At 43.3% G+C, this 19,000-nt stretch overlaps 1 protein-coding gene across 1 annotated transcript in view; it reads left to right on the top strand.

Annotated features, from left to right (window-relative positions):
• TTBK1 (tau tubulin kinase 1) overlaps window positions 1-19,000 on the top strand; it is a 127,547-nt gene that overhangs the window by 17,305 nt on the left and 91,242 nt on the right. The window contains exon 3 of the mRNA XM_044429669.1: window positions 7,365-7,526. Coding sequence (XP_044285604.1) covers window positions 7,365-7,526 — 162 coding nt within the window. The remainder of the gene's footprint in view (window positions 1-7,364; window positions 7,527-19,000) is intronic.

Below are 19,000 nucleotides of genomic sequence, written 5' to 3'. Positions count from 1 at the left end.
TAATAAATTAACTCATTCCAACAATCTGTTTGAAAACCCCGGTTTTTGCCTGGCATCTGAAGGCACTCAAGTGTTGAGATTAATGGGCTTCTCTGAGGAGGATATTCTATGGAGTTGGTGCCACAACAGAGAAAGTCATGTTCTTAGTTCCATTTAGGGCTTTGAGATATAAATCGGGCTTAAACTGATAATAAACAAACGAGGCACCCAGTTTAGATTAGATTAAAACAGTAATGTGTTCTGAACAACCAGACCCTGCCAAAAGTTCAGAGACAATGTTTTGCATGGGCTGGGTCAAAATGCCCTCCCAGTTTGCACTGCCTTTCGTAGGCTGCATAAGGAGGTAGTGGTATGACTTCTGGAAGGAACTTGGAGTTTCTTCACTCTGTTCATTTGGCAGCTGCCATTTTCCCCTACCCCATTCTCAAATGCCCCATTATAAGGGGCATGCTAGGGGGAAAAGATGGTGGCCACCATTTGATTGATGCTCAGGAACTCCAGCCAGTTTTAGTTGCTCTCAATTTATGAAATACAGAAGAGGGGGACATACATTTGAGACTGCTAATTCAAATGTTTGTCCCAGGATTAATTTGTATCAGTGTTTAAGGCAGCCCCATGCTGGACTTGGTGTCCAGTCTGGAGATTATGGAAACATTACTTATGACCAACTCTGAGTTCAGCTAACCTATTTAGAAACATAGAAACAGAGGGAGTCAGAAGGGGTCTCCTGGGCCATCTAGTCTGACCCCCAGCCGGCTCCGCTCACAACATGCCCGCCATGTGCATGTCCAGCCTATCTGTGAACACCCTCAACTCATTGAAGATAAACTCTCAGGTTTTTTTTTTAAACAACTGAACATGTTTAATGATTATATCTCATGAGGAAGAAGGAAATTTTACATAATATAATTTTGCATTAAATGATAAAGTCTTTGGAGTTCATAGATCCCCAGCGTAATCCTTGGTGGTTGTACAAATTGCCATACAGTTCATTAAAATTTACATGGGAAGTTGTACGCTGATTCCATTCAGAAGATTGTCAAATAACCCATACTGGACAAGTAAAAACTTCTGAAAGATTAAAAGAAACTTAGTGCATACAGCTGCTGGGTTCTACTCCCAGAAAAAATGACCCGTTTTTATCTAGTGGCTCACAAACTTAATCTGCAATTCAGAAAAAATACATTAATAAAAAGGCATTGCTTGAATTAGTTTACTTGTATAAGGTTCTGTAGGCAGAGAGTTTTTTTTATTAAAATAAAGCCCATTCCAAGTGTTTTATATATTTGTTATTTCACTTGCAACCTGCCTTCCTACTGAAAACTGGCACCCAAGAAGGCTTGCAGAGACAGTTAAAATTGCTTAAAACAATACGATACGATAAAAACAAGTGTTCTAGATATTTTTTACAAAATTATAATTGGGTTCCATTGTTGGAACATAGAAGGTAAGGACAGATAAAAGGTAAGGGCAGATTAAATACATAGCAGTACCCAACAGCAAGAGGACTTGGTTTGAGCTGCTAGTAGTTGAGTTGCAGTGCATCACCTCAATCCAGGAATTCTCTGTGGGAGCAGGAACTGTGTGTGCCTCTGCCACTTTTCTTAAGAGCTTCCCTATCGGCTCTACATCAGTGGAGGAGCCCTCTCTGAACATGCCAGGAAATGCACGGACAGATTATAGATTTCCATTTCATTGGATGGGTAATGCCACGTGCAGAATTGAGCAGCATTTATATTAGCATGCATAATGGATTTTTGGATGGAGGACAGTAGGTTTTAAATCTGTTTTAATTAATCATTTTATTTTTCAGCTCAAGATTTATCTATGAAGTTTTCTTGATAGAAAAATTGGGTTCCCACCAAATAAAGAAATAAACCTTCATGGCCACCTTCATTTAAATTCAACAAAATACTTGAAAGCAGACAATTATTCTTCCAAACATTTTCTCATTATTTTAGTGTTGTGAAAGCATTTCCTGGCTTAGGGTCAAGTCTGTGTAAGGTACAATCAATGCTATGAACCCCCTTAGTCAGAAGATTGTAGTTACAAGTACTCTTTAACACATGCTGTTTTAACTTGGATTTTCTCGGCATAAATATGCTCATAACTTTCTTGAATGTGGGCGATTATATGGTATAATCTTAAACTGTTCCTTCCTTTAAAGTAGGGAGTGTACAATCTCCCTTGTGGACATTCAGTGTTTCAAATTTGTTAAGTGATTAAACTCAAATCAGTTTTGAAAGTAAAAAATGCAACATTTGTGCCTGGTTCTGTATCCCAAGCCACAACTACAAAGGCAAGATACACTTAATAGGAAAGGAAGGCAAAACTATTCCCAAAATGTACTGCTCAAACACTCCCTTCCTCCCAGTTAATAAAAAGCAGCAATAAGATCATAATGTACCATAGCTGATGAAACAAATAATTTTCTTTAATGAAAAAGAACAAACACTGATTCATTCAGATACTGAACTAAGCATGCAATCAAAAGTAAAAAAAAAAAGGTTATTGGACAGTATGGGTTCTGTGACTTTCTCTGATCCTTTGATGATGGATGGAATAAAAATCTATGTCCAGATTAATGAAAGATCATTAATCTGAACATGAGAGAAAGGTACCAGAAAAAAAGGGAAAAATCTTAAATATACAATCTTGAAAATAAGTCCTACTAAAATCAGTGTGACTTACTTAGTGAACGTCAGGCTTAAACCATTTCATGTACTTTATATAATTGTTAGGTCACTTATTCTAAAGAGAACTAACAAGTGATGGCTGAAATCCTTTTGAATATATGCCTTTTTCTGCTTGGCTGTTTCCCAGAAATAGCTGTTTTTAAACTTGGCACTCAACAAAGCATTCTGGATGCTTATTGGGTGTGGTACCTGGCCAGCCTTGGTGAGCAGAGTGTTGAAGGTGGCTATTTGAAGAGAAGGTCATCCAGTTAATTGGCAAGTTAATTTATGTTCTTTATGGCCTCTGTGCATCACACATATGGGCTCTGTTCCTGCATAGGGCCTGTTATCGGGAGGATTTTCCAAGCTAAGTTTCTTCTGGCAGAATCTCCTTCTCTTCCTCCCCAGTATATCTAGAAGGAGCTCCTACCATTTTCCCCAATTCTTTTCTGACTGCCGTTGTGGGTGCTTCGGGTCTTTCCACTTGCAATTCTTAGCATTTGTACCACCTCTTTTCTTAGTCTTTCTGTTGATTTCTTTCTTGAACTCAATCTCTTGTGTGCCTTGTTCCCAATCTTTTCAAAACCCCGCTTTATCCCTCATTTTTCCTCCCCCCTCAGAAAATCTCTTTAAATCTCCCCTCCTATTGTTGTCTCTTTTTTGAACTCATCTTGCATCTTTCTCTGTTTTCTCTTTCTGCAACGGCACTCAAAGTGCCTTTCAGGAAGTGCATCTGCTGTGGGAGCCACCTGCCTCCCACGGATGGCACTCAGAGGACCACTGTTTGGACCACCACATGTGCCAACAGCAGTTGGCACAGCTGCACTGGGGACTGTCACCTCTTGGCTCCAGCAGCTGCAAAACAAGAGGCTGGACACTAAGAGGCAATGCTGCTGACTGCTGCAGCGAGCCAGTCCCCTTCCAGCCATGCAGATCTGGTTCTAAGGCCACCTGACCACCTCCCTTCCTGGGAAGCCATAAGAATGGATTTTTTGGGTTCTGTCCATTGTGGAGATTCAACACCCTTTCATCTCTTGGTTCTGTGCGCTCAACACCACTTTCTCCCATGTTAGCTGAGGAAGTTGTCACATCGCTGTTGAGTGGATTGAACTGGTCCATTCCTCCATCCCATCTCCATTATGGTTTCTACTCAAGGTACTTTATCATACCAAAGAAGGACGGTGGCCTCCATCCCATCCTAATCCTACAGGAGATGAACTTCTTAATTCTCCATAAAAAGTTCTGCATAGTCTCATTACAGAATCTTCTGCCATTGCTGCGCCAAGGGGACTGGTTCGCCTTGATCAACCTAAAGGAATGTACTTCCATGTTATCATCCACCTGGACTATGGGCGCTTCCTCCAGTTCCAGATCGGTTCCAATACCTATGTTTTCTATGCTCCCATTCAGCCTCTGCACAGCCCCCTGAGTCTTCACTGAGTGTATGGCTGTGGTGTGTGCCCAACTTTTGCTGCAACTGATTCTCCTACCTAGATGACTGGTAGTTGGTCACGCCATCCTGAAATGAACTCTTGGACTTGGTTTGGGTCATGTGCAACCTCTCAGGCACACTGGGACTGTGTATTAACAGCAAGAAATCTGTCCTCTCTCCTTCCCAGTCCATTCTTTACATCAGAACGAGACTCCATGTCAACACAGCACAGGCGTACCTACTGGTAGACAAGGCAGCAGCATTGATTGACTGCTTTGTGACTCCAGGTTGACCCAGGACAATGGTGTGGTGGGTGCAGCAGCTCCTGCAGCTCATGGAAAAGGATGTTTGTGGTTGTCCCCTTTGCCATTCTACGGACATGGCCACTGCAGCTATGATTCATATGCACTTATCGGCCTGAACACAATTTGGTCCGGAAACAGCTGGTGTTCCTGCATTTGGTATGGGAAAGCCCCACCTGGTAGACTTGCTGACACAACCTAGCAGAGGGAGTTGCCCTCATGCTGAAGGAACTGGACACCACGCTGACCACGGATGCATCACACCTGGGTTGGGGAGTGTATTGTGCCTGCAGCAGAACCCATGGAGTGTGGACTGATTGGGACTAGAGGGAACATACCAACTACCTCAAGCTCCTTGCAGTCCGTAAGGCACTGATCACATTCCAGCTCCTTCTCAAGAACAAGCATGTTCAGGTAGCTTTGGACAGCACTATGGTGTTATTTTATCTGAACAAGCATGGTGATGTGATCTGCATCCCTGTCCCACCTCACGTTACAGATCTGGGAAAGTTGCCTTGAGAGAGGCATTATCATTGTAGCCATCCAACTAGCCCAGACCATCAGTGACAGGCAGATGCCCTTAGCATCAGGACAAAGGGACCCATGAATGGGAGCTGCACCTGGAAGTCCTTAAGCAGCTCTTCCAGACTTGGGGTACCCATTGGACCTCCTTACCACATCAACCAATGCAGTGTGCAACACCTTCTGCTCCCAAGCTGGGACCAGCTAGGGCTGGGGTCAGCCGCAAATTCCTTCTCAGCTGAGAAGAGACCCTTTCTGTTTGTTCTCACTGTTTCTGCTGTTCTCCTGGTGCTGGTGAAAATCTGGAGGGAAGGCACCTCCTGCGTCCTCATCAAACCATGGTGGCACCAGAAGGTGTAGTTTGCCTGCCGCCTCTGCTTGTCCAACTGCAACTTCTTCTGGCTCCTGTTGAGACCAGACATTTTCTCCTAGGACCAAGGATGATCCTGCACTGAGACATCAACACAATCCATCTTACAGTGTGGAGGATTGGCCAGTGGACTGGGAGGTCCCTCTCTGTCCTGAGATACAGGTGATCCTGAATACAGCCCTGAAACCAAACATGAGGCATTCCTACATGGCCAAATGGATTGCTTCTGCAGTATTTGCCTGGGGGTGGGGGGTGGGGGGGGGGGGGGCAGGGCTTTCAATTAGCACCAGGTGTCCATCCAACAGATCCCCAGCTTCTTCCGCATGTTGCACAGCAGAGGCATGAAACTGGCCTCCAGTAAAGTATACCTGGTAGTGATCTCATCATCCCATAGGATGGTCGACAGCTTCTCTGTGTTCTTGCATCTGTTGTTCTGACACTTCATGAGAGGTCTGCACAACCTGGTCCCACACCTTCTTTTTTTTGTGGTGGAATGGAGACTGTTGATGGTTCTACAGGCTCTTACAGAGCCCCCCTTCAAACCTTTGGCCACCATGGACTTATGCCTCTCATGAAGGTTGCTTTTCTGGGAGCAATCACTTTGGCCAGGAGAGCAAGTGAACTTTGTGCTTTGCACATCGATCCACCATTTCTCATTTTCTATAGGGACAAGGGAGTTCTGCAGCCCAACCAGATGTTCCTCCTGATCACAGTTCTACCTGAAGCAGGACATTGGTCACAACACCATCTAAACCTTTGGAGTCAGCCCTGCATACACTTGGTATGCGTCAGGCATTGGCATTCTGTTGGTCCCATACCGCATTTTCCCTCTGTTCCCAGAGACTCTTTGTCACATATGACAAACAGTGCAGAGGCAAGCCAATCAGTCCTCAACAATTTGCACACTGGATCATTGAGATAATCAGGCTAGCCTACCAGCTGCCCAGACTGCAGGTTCCTGAGCTATCGAGTGTGCATTCTATCAGGGCAATGGTTATGTCTACAGTCCTGCATGCTGGCATCCTGCTGCAAGATCTTTACAAAGTGGTGATGTGGTCCACCCTGTCAACCTTCATCCAGTATCACCAGCTTGAGGTCTATGTTAGATAAGATTGCTCCTTTGGCCAAGTGGTCCTCTTGGCGGTCCTCTGCTGACACCACCTGCCCACCTCCATCTTGCGGTAAGCTCACCAGTTGCGTATCTGTGTGATGCACAGAGACCATGAAGAAGAAAGAAGGTTGCTTACCTGTAACTCTTGTTCTTCCAATGGTCTTCTGTGCATTCACACAACCTGCCCACTTACCCCATGTTGGTGTTGACAGCTTCAGTACCATAGTTTTCCTTTGGACCCATATTGGGATGGTGCAGGTGGGCCATTTACTGGCCTTTCCCATTGGTTCTGAGGCCACAATGTTGGTCTTGTGATAACTGGAGAAAATGGTTGGAACTACTCCTAGATATACTGGGGGAGGGAGGGGAGAGGTTTCTGCTGGAACAAGTTTAGCTTGGAAACTCTTCCCAATAACGAGGACCCAGACAGGTGCAGAACTCACATGAGTGAATGCACAGATGACCACTCAATGCCAGTTACAGGTAAGCAACCTTACTTTCTTGGTATGGTACTGGCTCTTGGATTGTTGCTGTCATTGGTCTAACCCCTCAAGTACACTGGCATTATCCAAGCAATTGGCTTCGGCCTGTCTTTGAGTTGCTGGCTTTCAGACTCCGCACTCCCTGCCCAGCACCAAAAACCTCCGCATGGTGTAGGCCAGTAACTTACCACTACTTTTGAGTTTGTGCTGCTGACTCACAGCATGGTTGCTTTTGCTGATTTTATGCATGAGGATAAGCTGAGGATTTGGTGAAGAGGGAACTGCTTTGGCCAGCAGGGCTTATCGCAAGCTGCTCTCAACCCAGAAGTGCTAGGTCCTAGTGCTACTGCCCTTTGCTGGGACAAAAGTGGTTGTGTTTCACTAGTATGGTCTGCCTGTGATGACCTGTATTAATTCTTTTGTGTTTTCCCTCTCCCCTTTTGTGTGTGTGTTTTTTCTCTTCTTCCTAGATAAATGGCTCATTTAAATTGGGAGCTGCTACTAAAATATTCTCTGGCTGGCAAATGCAGTGCCTAGCAGCTGCTATCAAGGACGAACCAAACATGAGTGGGGGAGCAGAACAGGTCGACATTCTGCCGGCCAACTATGTAGTAAAGGACCGTTGGAAAGTGGTGAGTATGTACCTCTGTCTCCACCACCCCCACTTCTAAACTTTGCCCGATGACATCAGTTCCAGCTGCTCCGTTTTACTTGTACAGATCAATTACCCGAGGCCTGCTCTGAGTGAACTGTTGTTGTGATGCTTCGAGGAACATGTTGATTGACATGTTGTATGGTCCTGGATTGAGCGGGAAGCTGGACTCAGTGGCTTTATAGGCTCCTTCCAACTCTTCTGTGATTCTATTCTGTGACTGCTTCAGTTATGTTTTTAATAGGGCATTAAAAGCAACACCACAAATCTGTGTCTTTGTTGTAGCATGCTCTTTATGAAGCCAGCTCTGCCTGATAAGCCTCAGCTAGTGTGCAATTGTCCATAAGACAGTAGACCCATGTAGAGATGGGTTTTATGCGGCTGCTCCAAACCACAAGAACTCTTTCCTATTTAATCTCTAGCCTATTCAGTCTCTGCCAGTGGGAATACAGATGCAGCAGCCCTTGATGATTGCTGTTCAAATTCTTAAGTAATTGTTTATTTTACAAGTAGGACCTGTAATTGTCTTACTTGTAAAGTAGGACTAGACTAGATACATTGAAATTATCCAAAGTGGTAATATGGACAGCTGCAGCTGTTTGTGGTTGCAGCCAGCCATGTTCCTTTCCAAGATGCTCCACTCCAACCCCACCCTGGCTTTCTGGCTTCCCCCACTATAGTTGGTTAGCAGTACATGGCCACTGAACACGGTCGTATCTTGTGGAGCTGCTGTTTCATCCCAGAGGATTTTTCTTCTAAAGGCTTTTATTGATTGACACAAACAGGGTTTTCCTGATTCTTGTTGATTCTTCCTCCTTGTGCATGGATGTTGTCACTTTCTTTGCATATGGATATATACTTGGAGAATGAGTTTACTATACGTGGAGCAAAGGGCATTAATGATTTTCACTAATCAGTTGCTAATTAGCTGATAGTGAATCTGTTCAAGATGACAGTTGCCCATTAGTAGAAACTCCTGTTTCCAGTGTCTTTATAATATTACTTGTGCAACGATGGGCAATTGCCTTTTGTATGTGATGGCTTTATTGTCTATATGTCAAACCTGCCTTAAGTGCCCGTACTCACCTTCTGATTCTGTCAGGAAAATTCAACTCTGAGGAAAAGACCATCCTCCCATGGCTCTTTTTTGTGATCCATTTTATGTAAGCAATCTGTCTTGCTAAAGGCTGCCAGTATCAGTGCACAATGGTAGGCTAGATGCTGTGCAGAGAGAGGAAAGTATAGGGCAACAGATAGCAACATAAAGAAGACATGATGTGAATTGCCTTCAAGGAAGAAGTAAAGTGATTCTTTTTAGTACCTGTGGCTTGGTCATGTTTATTACAGTTACTTTCATTCGTATAACGTTTTGCAAATAACAAATTTGCCATGACCCTTGCCTTCTGAGTTGGACCCCTCTCTCCTTGTCATCATAAAGAGGTACATTCAGAATTGGTTCCACTTGAGGAAAAATGCAAGTTGGCTCTTCCCTTTGGAACAGGGGAAAAAGAACACCTAATTATCCATTTTACCAAATTCAAAGGCTCTGAAAGCGCTGACAGTGTGATAGATGATGTACACAGCTGCATCACAATGGCTCAGAAGTAACGTTGCTGCCATGACCTAGCTTGGGGCACTGTTTCCTGCCCCACTTCTGTATAGCAACTAATACTGCAGGCCTCTGCCCTCTCTGGCACGCATGACAGTTGTGCAATTAGAGAGAGCTGCAGCTATCTGTTCTACAGGTTTGTCTGCAGCAAGGTAATAGGTACCTGTTTTTGCTCTCCTTCCATACTGTTTCTGTTGCTTCAGAATACATGAACTGCTGCTGGTGTGGTTTTCATGCTTGCTGTGTTAGAAGTGCCTGGCATGCAGTCAGCAAGACCAGCTTCTGTGATATTTGTCTATCCCATGGCAAACTGTGCAAAACATACCTTCTTTGCAGGGAAAGGCAGAATATCTCAAACATAATCTGCCTGTGATTTCAAATAATACATTCAAAGACCATTTGCTTTTCAGAATACTTTGATTAAGGTATAGTACTTTACCAATTCCACATTATCTTTGAACTTTTAAGCTCCCTTTCTTTGTCTTCCTTATCCTTCCCTTTTCATGTTGTCTCATGAGTCTTTGTTACAAAAATCCTTTGTGCTTCTATGCAAAGATGAAAGAGGTCTTGTGGAGATTTTAATTTTAATTGCAAAGATATTTATTGCAGAATGCAGCCAGCTTGTTGTGACAAAGAATCCCTGGATTACATCATGTGTTTCATATTGCCTGTGTATCAAAATTATAGCTTCAAATTTCATCAGGTAGACACAAGAACTGCCCAAAGTGCCATACACTAGCTTATACTAATAAATAACTCTTCATATGCAGTATTTTCTAATCAGTCCCCCTTTTAATAACTTCCTTGTTTGCTTACTAGAGCAGTTCTAAGCCAGCTTGCTGACTGGAGTTAACCTACCTGTGTCATTGTAAACAGGTGTGTATGAAACTGTCTGGATATCCTGCAGTGAAAACCTAGGATGCAGTCCTGTGCATGTGGAGGGGAATACTGAGAGTTACAAGAGGTTTCTTTTTATTGTCTGAAAGCATGCATATTTGCTGCATTCATCTTAGTTGATCAAAATGAATGACCTCAGTGTTCAGAAAGCAATAAAAGTTTTTCTTGTTCACACTGAGTTTTGGATTCTAAATTTCACTTAATTTTGAAGTGAAGTTACTGTTTCTTGTTCAGTCCCCAAAATGGCTTGCTCAAAAGGGGATAATTGTAGGATTCACTCATTTACCTACTGGTTTCTGATATCCATGTCTACTGCTGAAGCTTGCTTTTAATTGGGGTTGTGAATCGGTAAATAGGTGAAGTCTCATCTTTAGTCAGGTCAATGGATCAGATGACAAGTGAAAGACTATACCTCAGAGATAAAACTGTCTCTAGAGAGAATGCTAGTCCAGACTTATCCATGTGTAGGTTTACATTGCAGGTTAAGTTTATATTGTGTATCCTTGTCTTACATTGCTTGCTTATTGATTCTTTTTATTATGGTGTTATTTAATAAGCAAAATGGATTTTGGGTTTTTTTTACTTATAATTTAAAATAGGAATCTTGTTGCAATACCCAACCAACACAAACCCTTTCCTAGGGTTTGATAAGTATTTGTGACTTAAGGAGCAACTCAGAGATTTGGTGAATAATTTTTCCCTTTGTTGTGCTGGTGAGTGCTTGTATAATTTCTAGATTAAAGTAATGGGGGTCCCAGTCACCCTCCCCAGTGTATGGAGGTCCTGAGGCACATGTTTTCTTCTCTCCTGCCTTAGTCCTCCTGCAGGTATTTCAGGGGACACTGTGGAGCACCCTCCAGGGAAATCCCCCCCCCCAACTGGCAGCAGTGCCTGCTTATGCATCAGAGCTACTCAAATGGCAGCTGTTCCTTGTGCCAAAGAAGGTCAGTCATGGGTTACTTGGTTGCAGGGTGTCCACCAGGACCCCCCCCGCCCCCACTGTACAAGCACCAAGCACTACCTCTGTTATGTGCCATCTGCAGTCAGCCTTTGGGCTGCTGTTGCTCACACAAAAGAAGGTTACAGGTTTTACAACCAGAGCTCAGTGTGTGTTTGTGGACTTCCTCTCTGATTGGTGCTCTTTGGAAGACTGGGCTAAGCACAAGAGGTAGCCCATGTGGGATGGATTCCAACAAGGTTCATCCCATCCTAAATTTCAATAAAGGGAAATGGGGAGACAACAGAAAAAGCAGTGGAAGAGAAACATGTCCCCATGCAGTTACATATATTTAACCCTCATCTCCTATTTAATTTGAGTCTAAGGGGTTAAGCCAAAAGTTTCATGCGAAGGTGATGATGAGTACCCAGTGTCCGAGGCAGTAGGCCTGTATCTGCCACTTGCTGGAAAACTGGGGCAGGAATGTGCTGTTGCACTTGTGCCCTGCTTGTGGGATCCTGTGGGCAGCTGGTTGGCCACTCTTTGAACAGAATGCTAGACTAGATGGACCCTTGGTCTGATCCAGCAGGGCTTTCCTTATGTCCTTAGTTCTGAAGGAAAAGCAGAAGAGAAAGAGGGAATTGTTTAGGTATTCTGAAAGGGAGTCCTGGGACATCTCAATTACTTCATAAGTTACTGCATCTTTAAGCTATTTGCTTCCCTGGCCAGTTCATCTAGCCAATGAGATGAAAAGCAGTTTTGCTATCCTGAAGAAGAATCTCCAGGAATTTCCTAGAATCCAAATAGTTGGCTTGACCTAACAAGAACTTGGTCATCTTTATATGTAACATATAGTTTACCCCAAACTCATGCAACTGTGGCCAGATGACCCTTTTGAAGAAGCAATATGACTTGGTAATCTTTGTGTAGTGGGGGTTATTTGTTACCTGATCTAAATCACCCTGCAAGTGATATTTTCCTCCCATGGGGTTTTAAATGCATGCTTACAATGAAAGGTAATGGGGCTGGGGAGGAATTTGGATTGGAGGAATGGCAGATGGAGGAAAGGGTAAGTGCTCCTGAAGTAGCTTTTCCATTGTTAAGAAATGTCAGGCTACTGTTGCATGTTTTTGCATATGATATATAATCTGGGCCTTTTTCTTGCTATTCTTTCATGTGCTTCAGACTGAATTCAAGATAGCAATAGATAGGATGACAATTGGTTTGATCACCACAAGTTCTGGACAAATGTTTTGCATTTTGAGCCAGGCCTGGTCCAAAGGAAGCATTCCTGAGTGTCCAGGAATAAATAATTAAAATGAAGCAGCAGCAATTGTGCCAGATGGTTGCTGAGCAGGTGATTTTGTTTGAACTGATGACAGATTGTCCAAAAGGAAAGGCTAGCCCTAGGGAAAGAATGTCACAAAAAATGTTTCAAAGGACAACTGACGTACAATTTGGGAATGATGGTGTATGTCCAAACAGAATGTGTAAATCACCTTTAGAGAATAAAAATTTTCAAAAGGTCTTTGTAATAGTGTAGTATTTGCAAAACATTTTAAATTGAATGAACAGGAATTCTGAATGAACAGGAATTCTGTTTTCAAGAATTCTGTGAGCTTTCCAGTGGGTTTAAGAATTAAAAAGCCTCACAATGCCATGTGTTTTGGTTTATAACACCACCTCTCCCCCATTATGGCTGCTGTTCTAACACTTCTGGCCAATCCACAGAGCACACAGAGGGAGTCTTTATAGGCTTCCTCACCACTACCCTTAGAATCAGTCCTGGTACAAACCTTCTTGTTACCCGAAGTTGGAGAAAACACACACCAGCGCATCACACTCTTCATCCCAGCCTGCTGCAAGATTATGCCTCCCTTCTCCCAGGCCTTGCCATTGTTACCACTGCGACTGCACTTCTTCTGGCTGCACAGCTCTCCATGAGGGCAGGCACCTGTTCCAGAGAGCATTGCCACTCTTCTCTCTGTGGCTAATGCCATGGAGGCAGAGTTACTAGCAAGGCCCTCTAGAGCAGCCAGTGGAGGCCGTGGGGCAGTAGTTGGGAAGAGAGGCCCAATTTGCTTATCTTCCCATCCTACCATCTGCTGTGGGTACTGAACCTGCCTCATGGGCGATCAGTCTTGCTTAGAATTAAGGAGTAAGGTTTCCAAACAGTCCCAGCATGCTTCTCTCTGAAAATGAAACTAAGTGCCCCCCCTCCCCATCCCGAGAATACAGTCTGTGGTGTTTGGAGAACATTTATAGTTGGTACTCTGTGCTACCTTATGATGGTACTCTGCTTGGCCACACAATGACCTCTGAGATAAGAGTCATTCAGTGGCCCCAGTGGACAACTGGCATCCTGCAGTGAGAGCATCCAGTTCATTCATTTTCCTGATCCTTAGTGCCTCCTCCTCTGGCCTGCTACTCACTGGGAGAACAGAAGGAAAATTTCCTGGGGGATCTCTCAGCACATTTTTTCACACCCATCTTTTAAGAAGCTCTTTTTCTTCCCTGACTCCCTGGGAGATGGGATAGGCTAAAAGATATTGATGGGAGTTCACCTAGGACCTTGTCCTATACTCTGGGTACTAAACTACCCTGGCTGTCAATGTCAAGTCCAGAGAACCAGACTCTCGTTCCAATGACCATGTCTGTCTTGGGTTCGTTCTGGAGCCAGGTGTGCTAATGCATTTAGCTGGGAGAGAGTATCCACACAGCAGCTTCTTCTGTTATCCTTTGTGCGCTGTGTGTTTTCCAGGCTCTGATTGGGACGGCCTGTCATTCTCTCCAGCGGCGCTTTTTTCTTTGGTGTGCTCCCATGTTCATTGTTGGCAGCCAGCCACGTGGGTCACACCAGTATTTCATAACAAGGACCTGTGAACGCCAGGCTGGGCTGGATCATCTTGCACATTATCAGAAGCACCTCAGCAGCCTGCTTTATCCCTACACACTGGAGTTCTATAGACATGGTCCCAAGCACTTTCATACCTGTGCTGTTCCCATTCTGATGGACTCTAGGTGGGAAATCTCCTTAGACCTTTTCATACTTGGACTTGGCACTGTTCCAGTAGCAAAACTGTCAACATTTTTTAGATCAGCTTAATACATTTATCAAGTTTTCCCCAAGATATTGCAGGCTGTCAGCACTTGTGACAAATGGAAATGTTAGTTCTTCTCATTTAACAAGGTGACAGTTCAATCTCCATCCACTTTCTAAGCATTTGTTGTTCAGATTGCTGACTAGTAATTTCGTTTTTGAAAAAAGGGACAGCAAATACATTTTCATTAAAAAACAAACAGTAGAACTTTTGCTACTGAATCTACAGCAAGTTTCCTCAGAAATCATTGGAAAATATGCTGTTTTCACTTGTTCTGGCTCTCAAATGAAAGACAATTTCTGACTTCAAATCTATGGGAGCTTTCCACCTAACAAAGGTTTTGTGTGCCATTCCGATTATTGCATGGTATAGTTTTTGTTAATGTATACTAATAGTTTTGCTTAGTTTCAGATTTGACCATGGGTCAAATATATCTTAGGAGCACACCACTCTTTTCTGTCATTTTTCCTGTAAGCAAGGGGAGGTAAACTCTGCCTTAGGTCACTGTGTGCACAGCCTCAGTTTGGGTTTAGCACAAAGCGTATAGTCAGTCTATTTCTGTTTCATTTGTGGCATCTGCCGCTTGCCAAAAGGAGGAACTTTTGTGTGACTGAAATCAAAGCAGCTGCTCCGTTTTGTTTGTGCACACAGGTATGTGTATTGGTGAAATACCCATGGCTTGGCAACTGAAAAAAAGCCATGCGATATAATTGGGAAACAAGCTTCATAGACCTGTGCCACGTGGCTGTTTGATTTATTTGGAGACTAAGGTTTTGGATTTATTTGGAGACTGCATACCTAGGTATTTTTAGACAGAAACAAGTCCACATCTGCCACCATTTGTAGGGCATTTTCTGGTTAAACAAATATAGAATTGCAGCCTAAGAATTATTTTTAACATGGTGCAGGTCTTCCTCAGTTGTTCTATGGCAGTAACTTAGCTATTGCATGGCTATTCTGTAGCCGTTCTGTATACCATGCAGTGACCATGCAGTTTATGCTGTCAGCTTTTTCTGCTCCCTTTTGTTCCATTTTCATTTATGCCTTTCCATTATGCATTTTTAGCAGTCTTCCCTACATCCGCTCTCTGTTTAGGTAGCGTTTCATCAATCCTTCTACTCCATAGTTGTGCTTGCATCTATTTTTAGAAAGCAGATCATCCTTGATTTTCTTAAAGATACAAGGTATAAGAGATTGAATAGCAGCCATTAATATTTATGCTAAACATCATCATAATCTTGCTTGTTTGAAACTGGCAAGCAATTCTGTCCCTGTATCTCATATTGCACTTGCCTTTAATTGTCTGTACATTAACTTGCTTCTAAATATGACCATTTTTTTCTCCCTCTTTCCATGGTGTCCGCATGTCCCAGTGTTAGTACCAGCAAAATTACCCAAGAATACCTTGGCAGGGTTTGCATTTCTGCCACCCTACTTACTATATCAGGCAGAATAGAAGAGTTGGAAGGGGCCACAGGGCTGTCAGGTCCAACCCCCTCCTCAATGCAGGACTCCCATGTTACGCTGTCCCTCGAGATGGCTGTCCAGTCGCATCCTGAATGCCTCTAGTGTGGGAGAACCCACAACCTCCCTAGGTAATTGTTTCCATTATCATACTGCTTGAACGGTCAGGAAGTTGTCCCTGGTGTTCAACCGGAACCTGCGTTCCTGTAACTTGAACCCATTATTCCGTGTCCTGTACTCTGGGATGACTGAAAAGAGATGCTGACCTTCCTCTTTGTGACATCCTTTCAAGTACTTCTAGAGTGCTATTATATTTCCCTTTAGTTTTCTGTTCTCGAGGTTAAACATGCCCAGTTCTTTCAATCTGTGCTCATGGGGCTTTGTTTCCAGTTCCTTGATCATCCTTGTTGCCCTCCTCTGAACTCTTTCCAGCTTGTCTGCATCTTTCTTAAACTGTGGTGTCCAGAAGTAGACACGTTCCAAGTGAGACCTAACCAGTGCTGAATAAAGGGGAACCAGTATTTCATGTGTTTTGGAAGCGATACCTCTGTTAATGCAGCCTAAAATAGCATTTGCCCTTTTTGCATCCATATCTCATTGTTGACCTATATTCAGCTTGTGATCTACAAGGATTCCAAGATCCTTTCACTTGCAGTATTGTTGAGCCAAGTATTCCCCATTTGATAACAATGCATTTGGTTTTGTTTTCCTAGATGCAGAACTTGGTATTTGTCACAAATGAATTTCATTCTGTTGTTTTCAGTCCAGCTGTTGTTTTCAGCCTATCAAAATCACTTTGACTCTTATTTCTGTCTTCCAGGGTATTAGCTATCCCATCCAGTTGTGTGTCATCTGCAGGGATCATTGTTCCCTGAACTTCCTCATCGAAGTCATTAATAAAAATGTTGAAGAGCCCAAGGCCCAGGACTGAACCCTTTGGTACCCCACTAGTTATCTTTCTCCAGTTTGAGAAGTGCCATTGATGAGCACTCTTTGAGTCTGACTATAGCCAACTAGTTTCATCTAACCCACTTTTTACTACTTTGCTAATCAGGATATCATGGGGCACTTAGCAATAAGTTTCTCTGAAGTCAAGATAGATTATGGAGAGAACAGGGAGGTTACCCAATCAAATCAGATGAAATCAGTTAAGTCTAGCAGGATTTGTTCTTGAGAAATCCATGTTGGTTTCTAGTACCTACTGCATTGTTTTCAAGGTATTTGCAGACTGACTGCTTTATCATCTGCTTCAGAATTTTCCCAGGTATTGCTGTCAGGCTGACTGGTCTGTAGTTCCCAGGTTTTTCTTTTTCTCTTGTCTTGAGGATAGGGACTGTATTAGTCCTTCTCAAGCTATCCAGCACTTCCCCTATCCTCCATGATTTCTCAGAGATAATAAACAATGGTTCTGAGAGATTTTCTGCTAGCTTCTTTATGGCTTTAGGATGGAGTTCATTGGGCACTGGAGATTTGAACTCATTTACGTGGGGCTTCCCCTGAAGACAGTCCGAACACTTCAATTGGTGCAAAATAGAGCTGCCAGGTTGCTGACGGGGACGGGGCGTTATGCTCACATGACTCCAGTCCTCCGTCAGCTTCACTGGCTTCCCATTGAAGCCCGGGCCCAATTCAAGGTGTTGATTATGACCTACAAAGCCCTAAACGGCTTGGGTCCTGGCTACCTGAACGAGCGCTTACGTCCGTATATGCCCGACCGCCCTTTGAGATCTGTGGGAGAGTCCCTTCTCCGGGAACCCTCCATGAAAGAAATTAGGAGAGTAAGTACCCGGAGGAGGGCTTTCTCTGCGGTGGCGCCCAACCTATGGAATTCACTCCCCAAAGAGGTCCGCCTGGCACCGTCGTTACTGGTTTTTCGGCGCCAGGTAAAGACCTTTTTATTTAAACATCATTTCAATTGTTAAAACATATGATCTGGCCTGGGCAACTTCCTCTTCCTTCTCTTTCTCATCCTATATTTTTATTTTATACTGATAATTTTAATTTTGTATTTGTAAATCAATGTATTTTTTGTATTTTTATATTTAATGGTAATTTATTATGTACTATTGTATTTCAATGTATTTTATCATGTTGTAAGCCGCCCCGAGGTTTCGGCAAGGGGCGGCATAGAAATGTTATAATAATAATAATAATAATAATAATTTAACCCAGTTAGATGATCGTTGACCATTTGCCTATCAATCTTGAGCTGCTCCTTCAGCTTATACTTAGAACCATAGACTCATAGAATAGTAGAGTCAGAAGGGGCCAGGAAGGCCATCTGGGCCAACCCCCTGCTGCTGCAGGTTAGCACTCTAGATGACTGTTCAGATGCTTTTTTAAAATCTCCAGCAAGGGATAGCCCACATCCTCTCTATCATATTGCTCTGACAGTGTGGAAGCATTTCCTGATACCTCCCCTGAACCTGGGTTGTCACAACTTGAGTTGATTATTCCGTATCCTACACTCCGCTATCAGTGAGAAGAGATCTTGACCTTCCTCTTTGTGACAGCCTTTGAGGTACTTATAGAGGGATATCATGTCCTGCCTCAGTCTTTTCTTCTCAAGCCTGTTCTCTGAGTTTCTCCTCACAGGGCAGTTTTTCCAAACCCTGAATCATTTTTGTTGTTCTCCTCTGGACCCTTTCTAATTTTTCTGCATCTTTCTTAAATCTTGGTGCCCAGAACTGGATCCAGTGTTCTAGATGAAGTCTGACTAGTGAAGAGTATGGGGGAGGTATTCTTGTGATTTGGAAGTAATATTTCCATTAATGCATTCCAAGATGGTATTTGCCCTTTTTGCAGCTGCACTGCATTACTGTCCTGTTGTCCACAGTAACTTTTTCCTTTTTGGTTTTGTTGAGTCACGTATTCCCCATCTTGTATCAATGGATTTGGTTTTTTTCCTAGGTGGAGAACTTGGCACTTGTCCCTATTGAATCTCATTCTGTTGCTTTCAGCCCATTGTTTAAGTTTATCAAGATCACCCTGGATCTTCATTCTGAATTCTAGGGTGTTTGCTATTCCACCCAGTTTTGTGTCACCTGCAAATTTGATGAGCATTCCTTGTACATCCTCATCTAAATAATTAATAAAGATGTCGAAGAGCATTGGGACTAGGACTGAGCCCTGTGGCACCCCACTAGCTGTCTTCCTTCAGTTTGAGAAGGTGTTATAGATGTTCTTTTGGGAGACGACTGAGCCAAAGTAGGAACTGAGCACTTCAGCTTTTTTTTTTTTTTTGGTCATCTGTTATCATTTTGTCATCTACATGGAGTAGTTGAGCCCTCATTTCTTTCCTCTGTCTTTTACTTTGGCATCTGAATTGCTTTTAGCATTTAAATTGCTTTTAGCATCCCTCGCTAGCCTCAGTTCATTCTTAGCTTTAGTCTTACTGGCACCAATCCTGCAATTCTGTGCTACCTGCCTGTATTCTTCCATTGTAG

Source organism: Varanus komodoensis, unplaced genomic scaffold (genome assembly GCF_004798865.1).
Source record: "Varanus komodoensis strain SLA01 unplaced genomic scaffold, ASM479886v1 scaffold2, whole genome shotgun sequence".
Lineage (NCBI taxonomy): Eukaryota > Metazoa > Chordata > Lepidosauria > Squamata > Varanidae > Varanus > Varanus komodoensis.
This window is presented reverse-complemented; position numbering and strand designations above follow the sequence as displayed.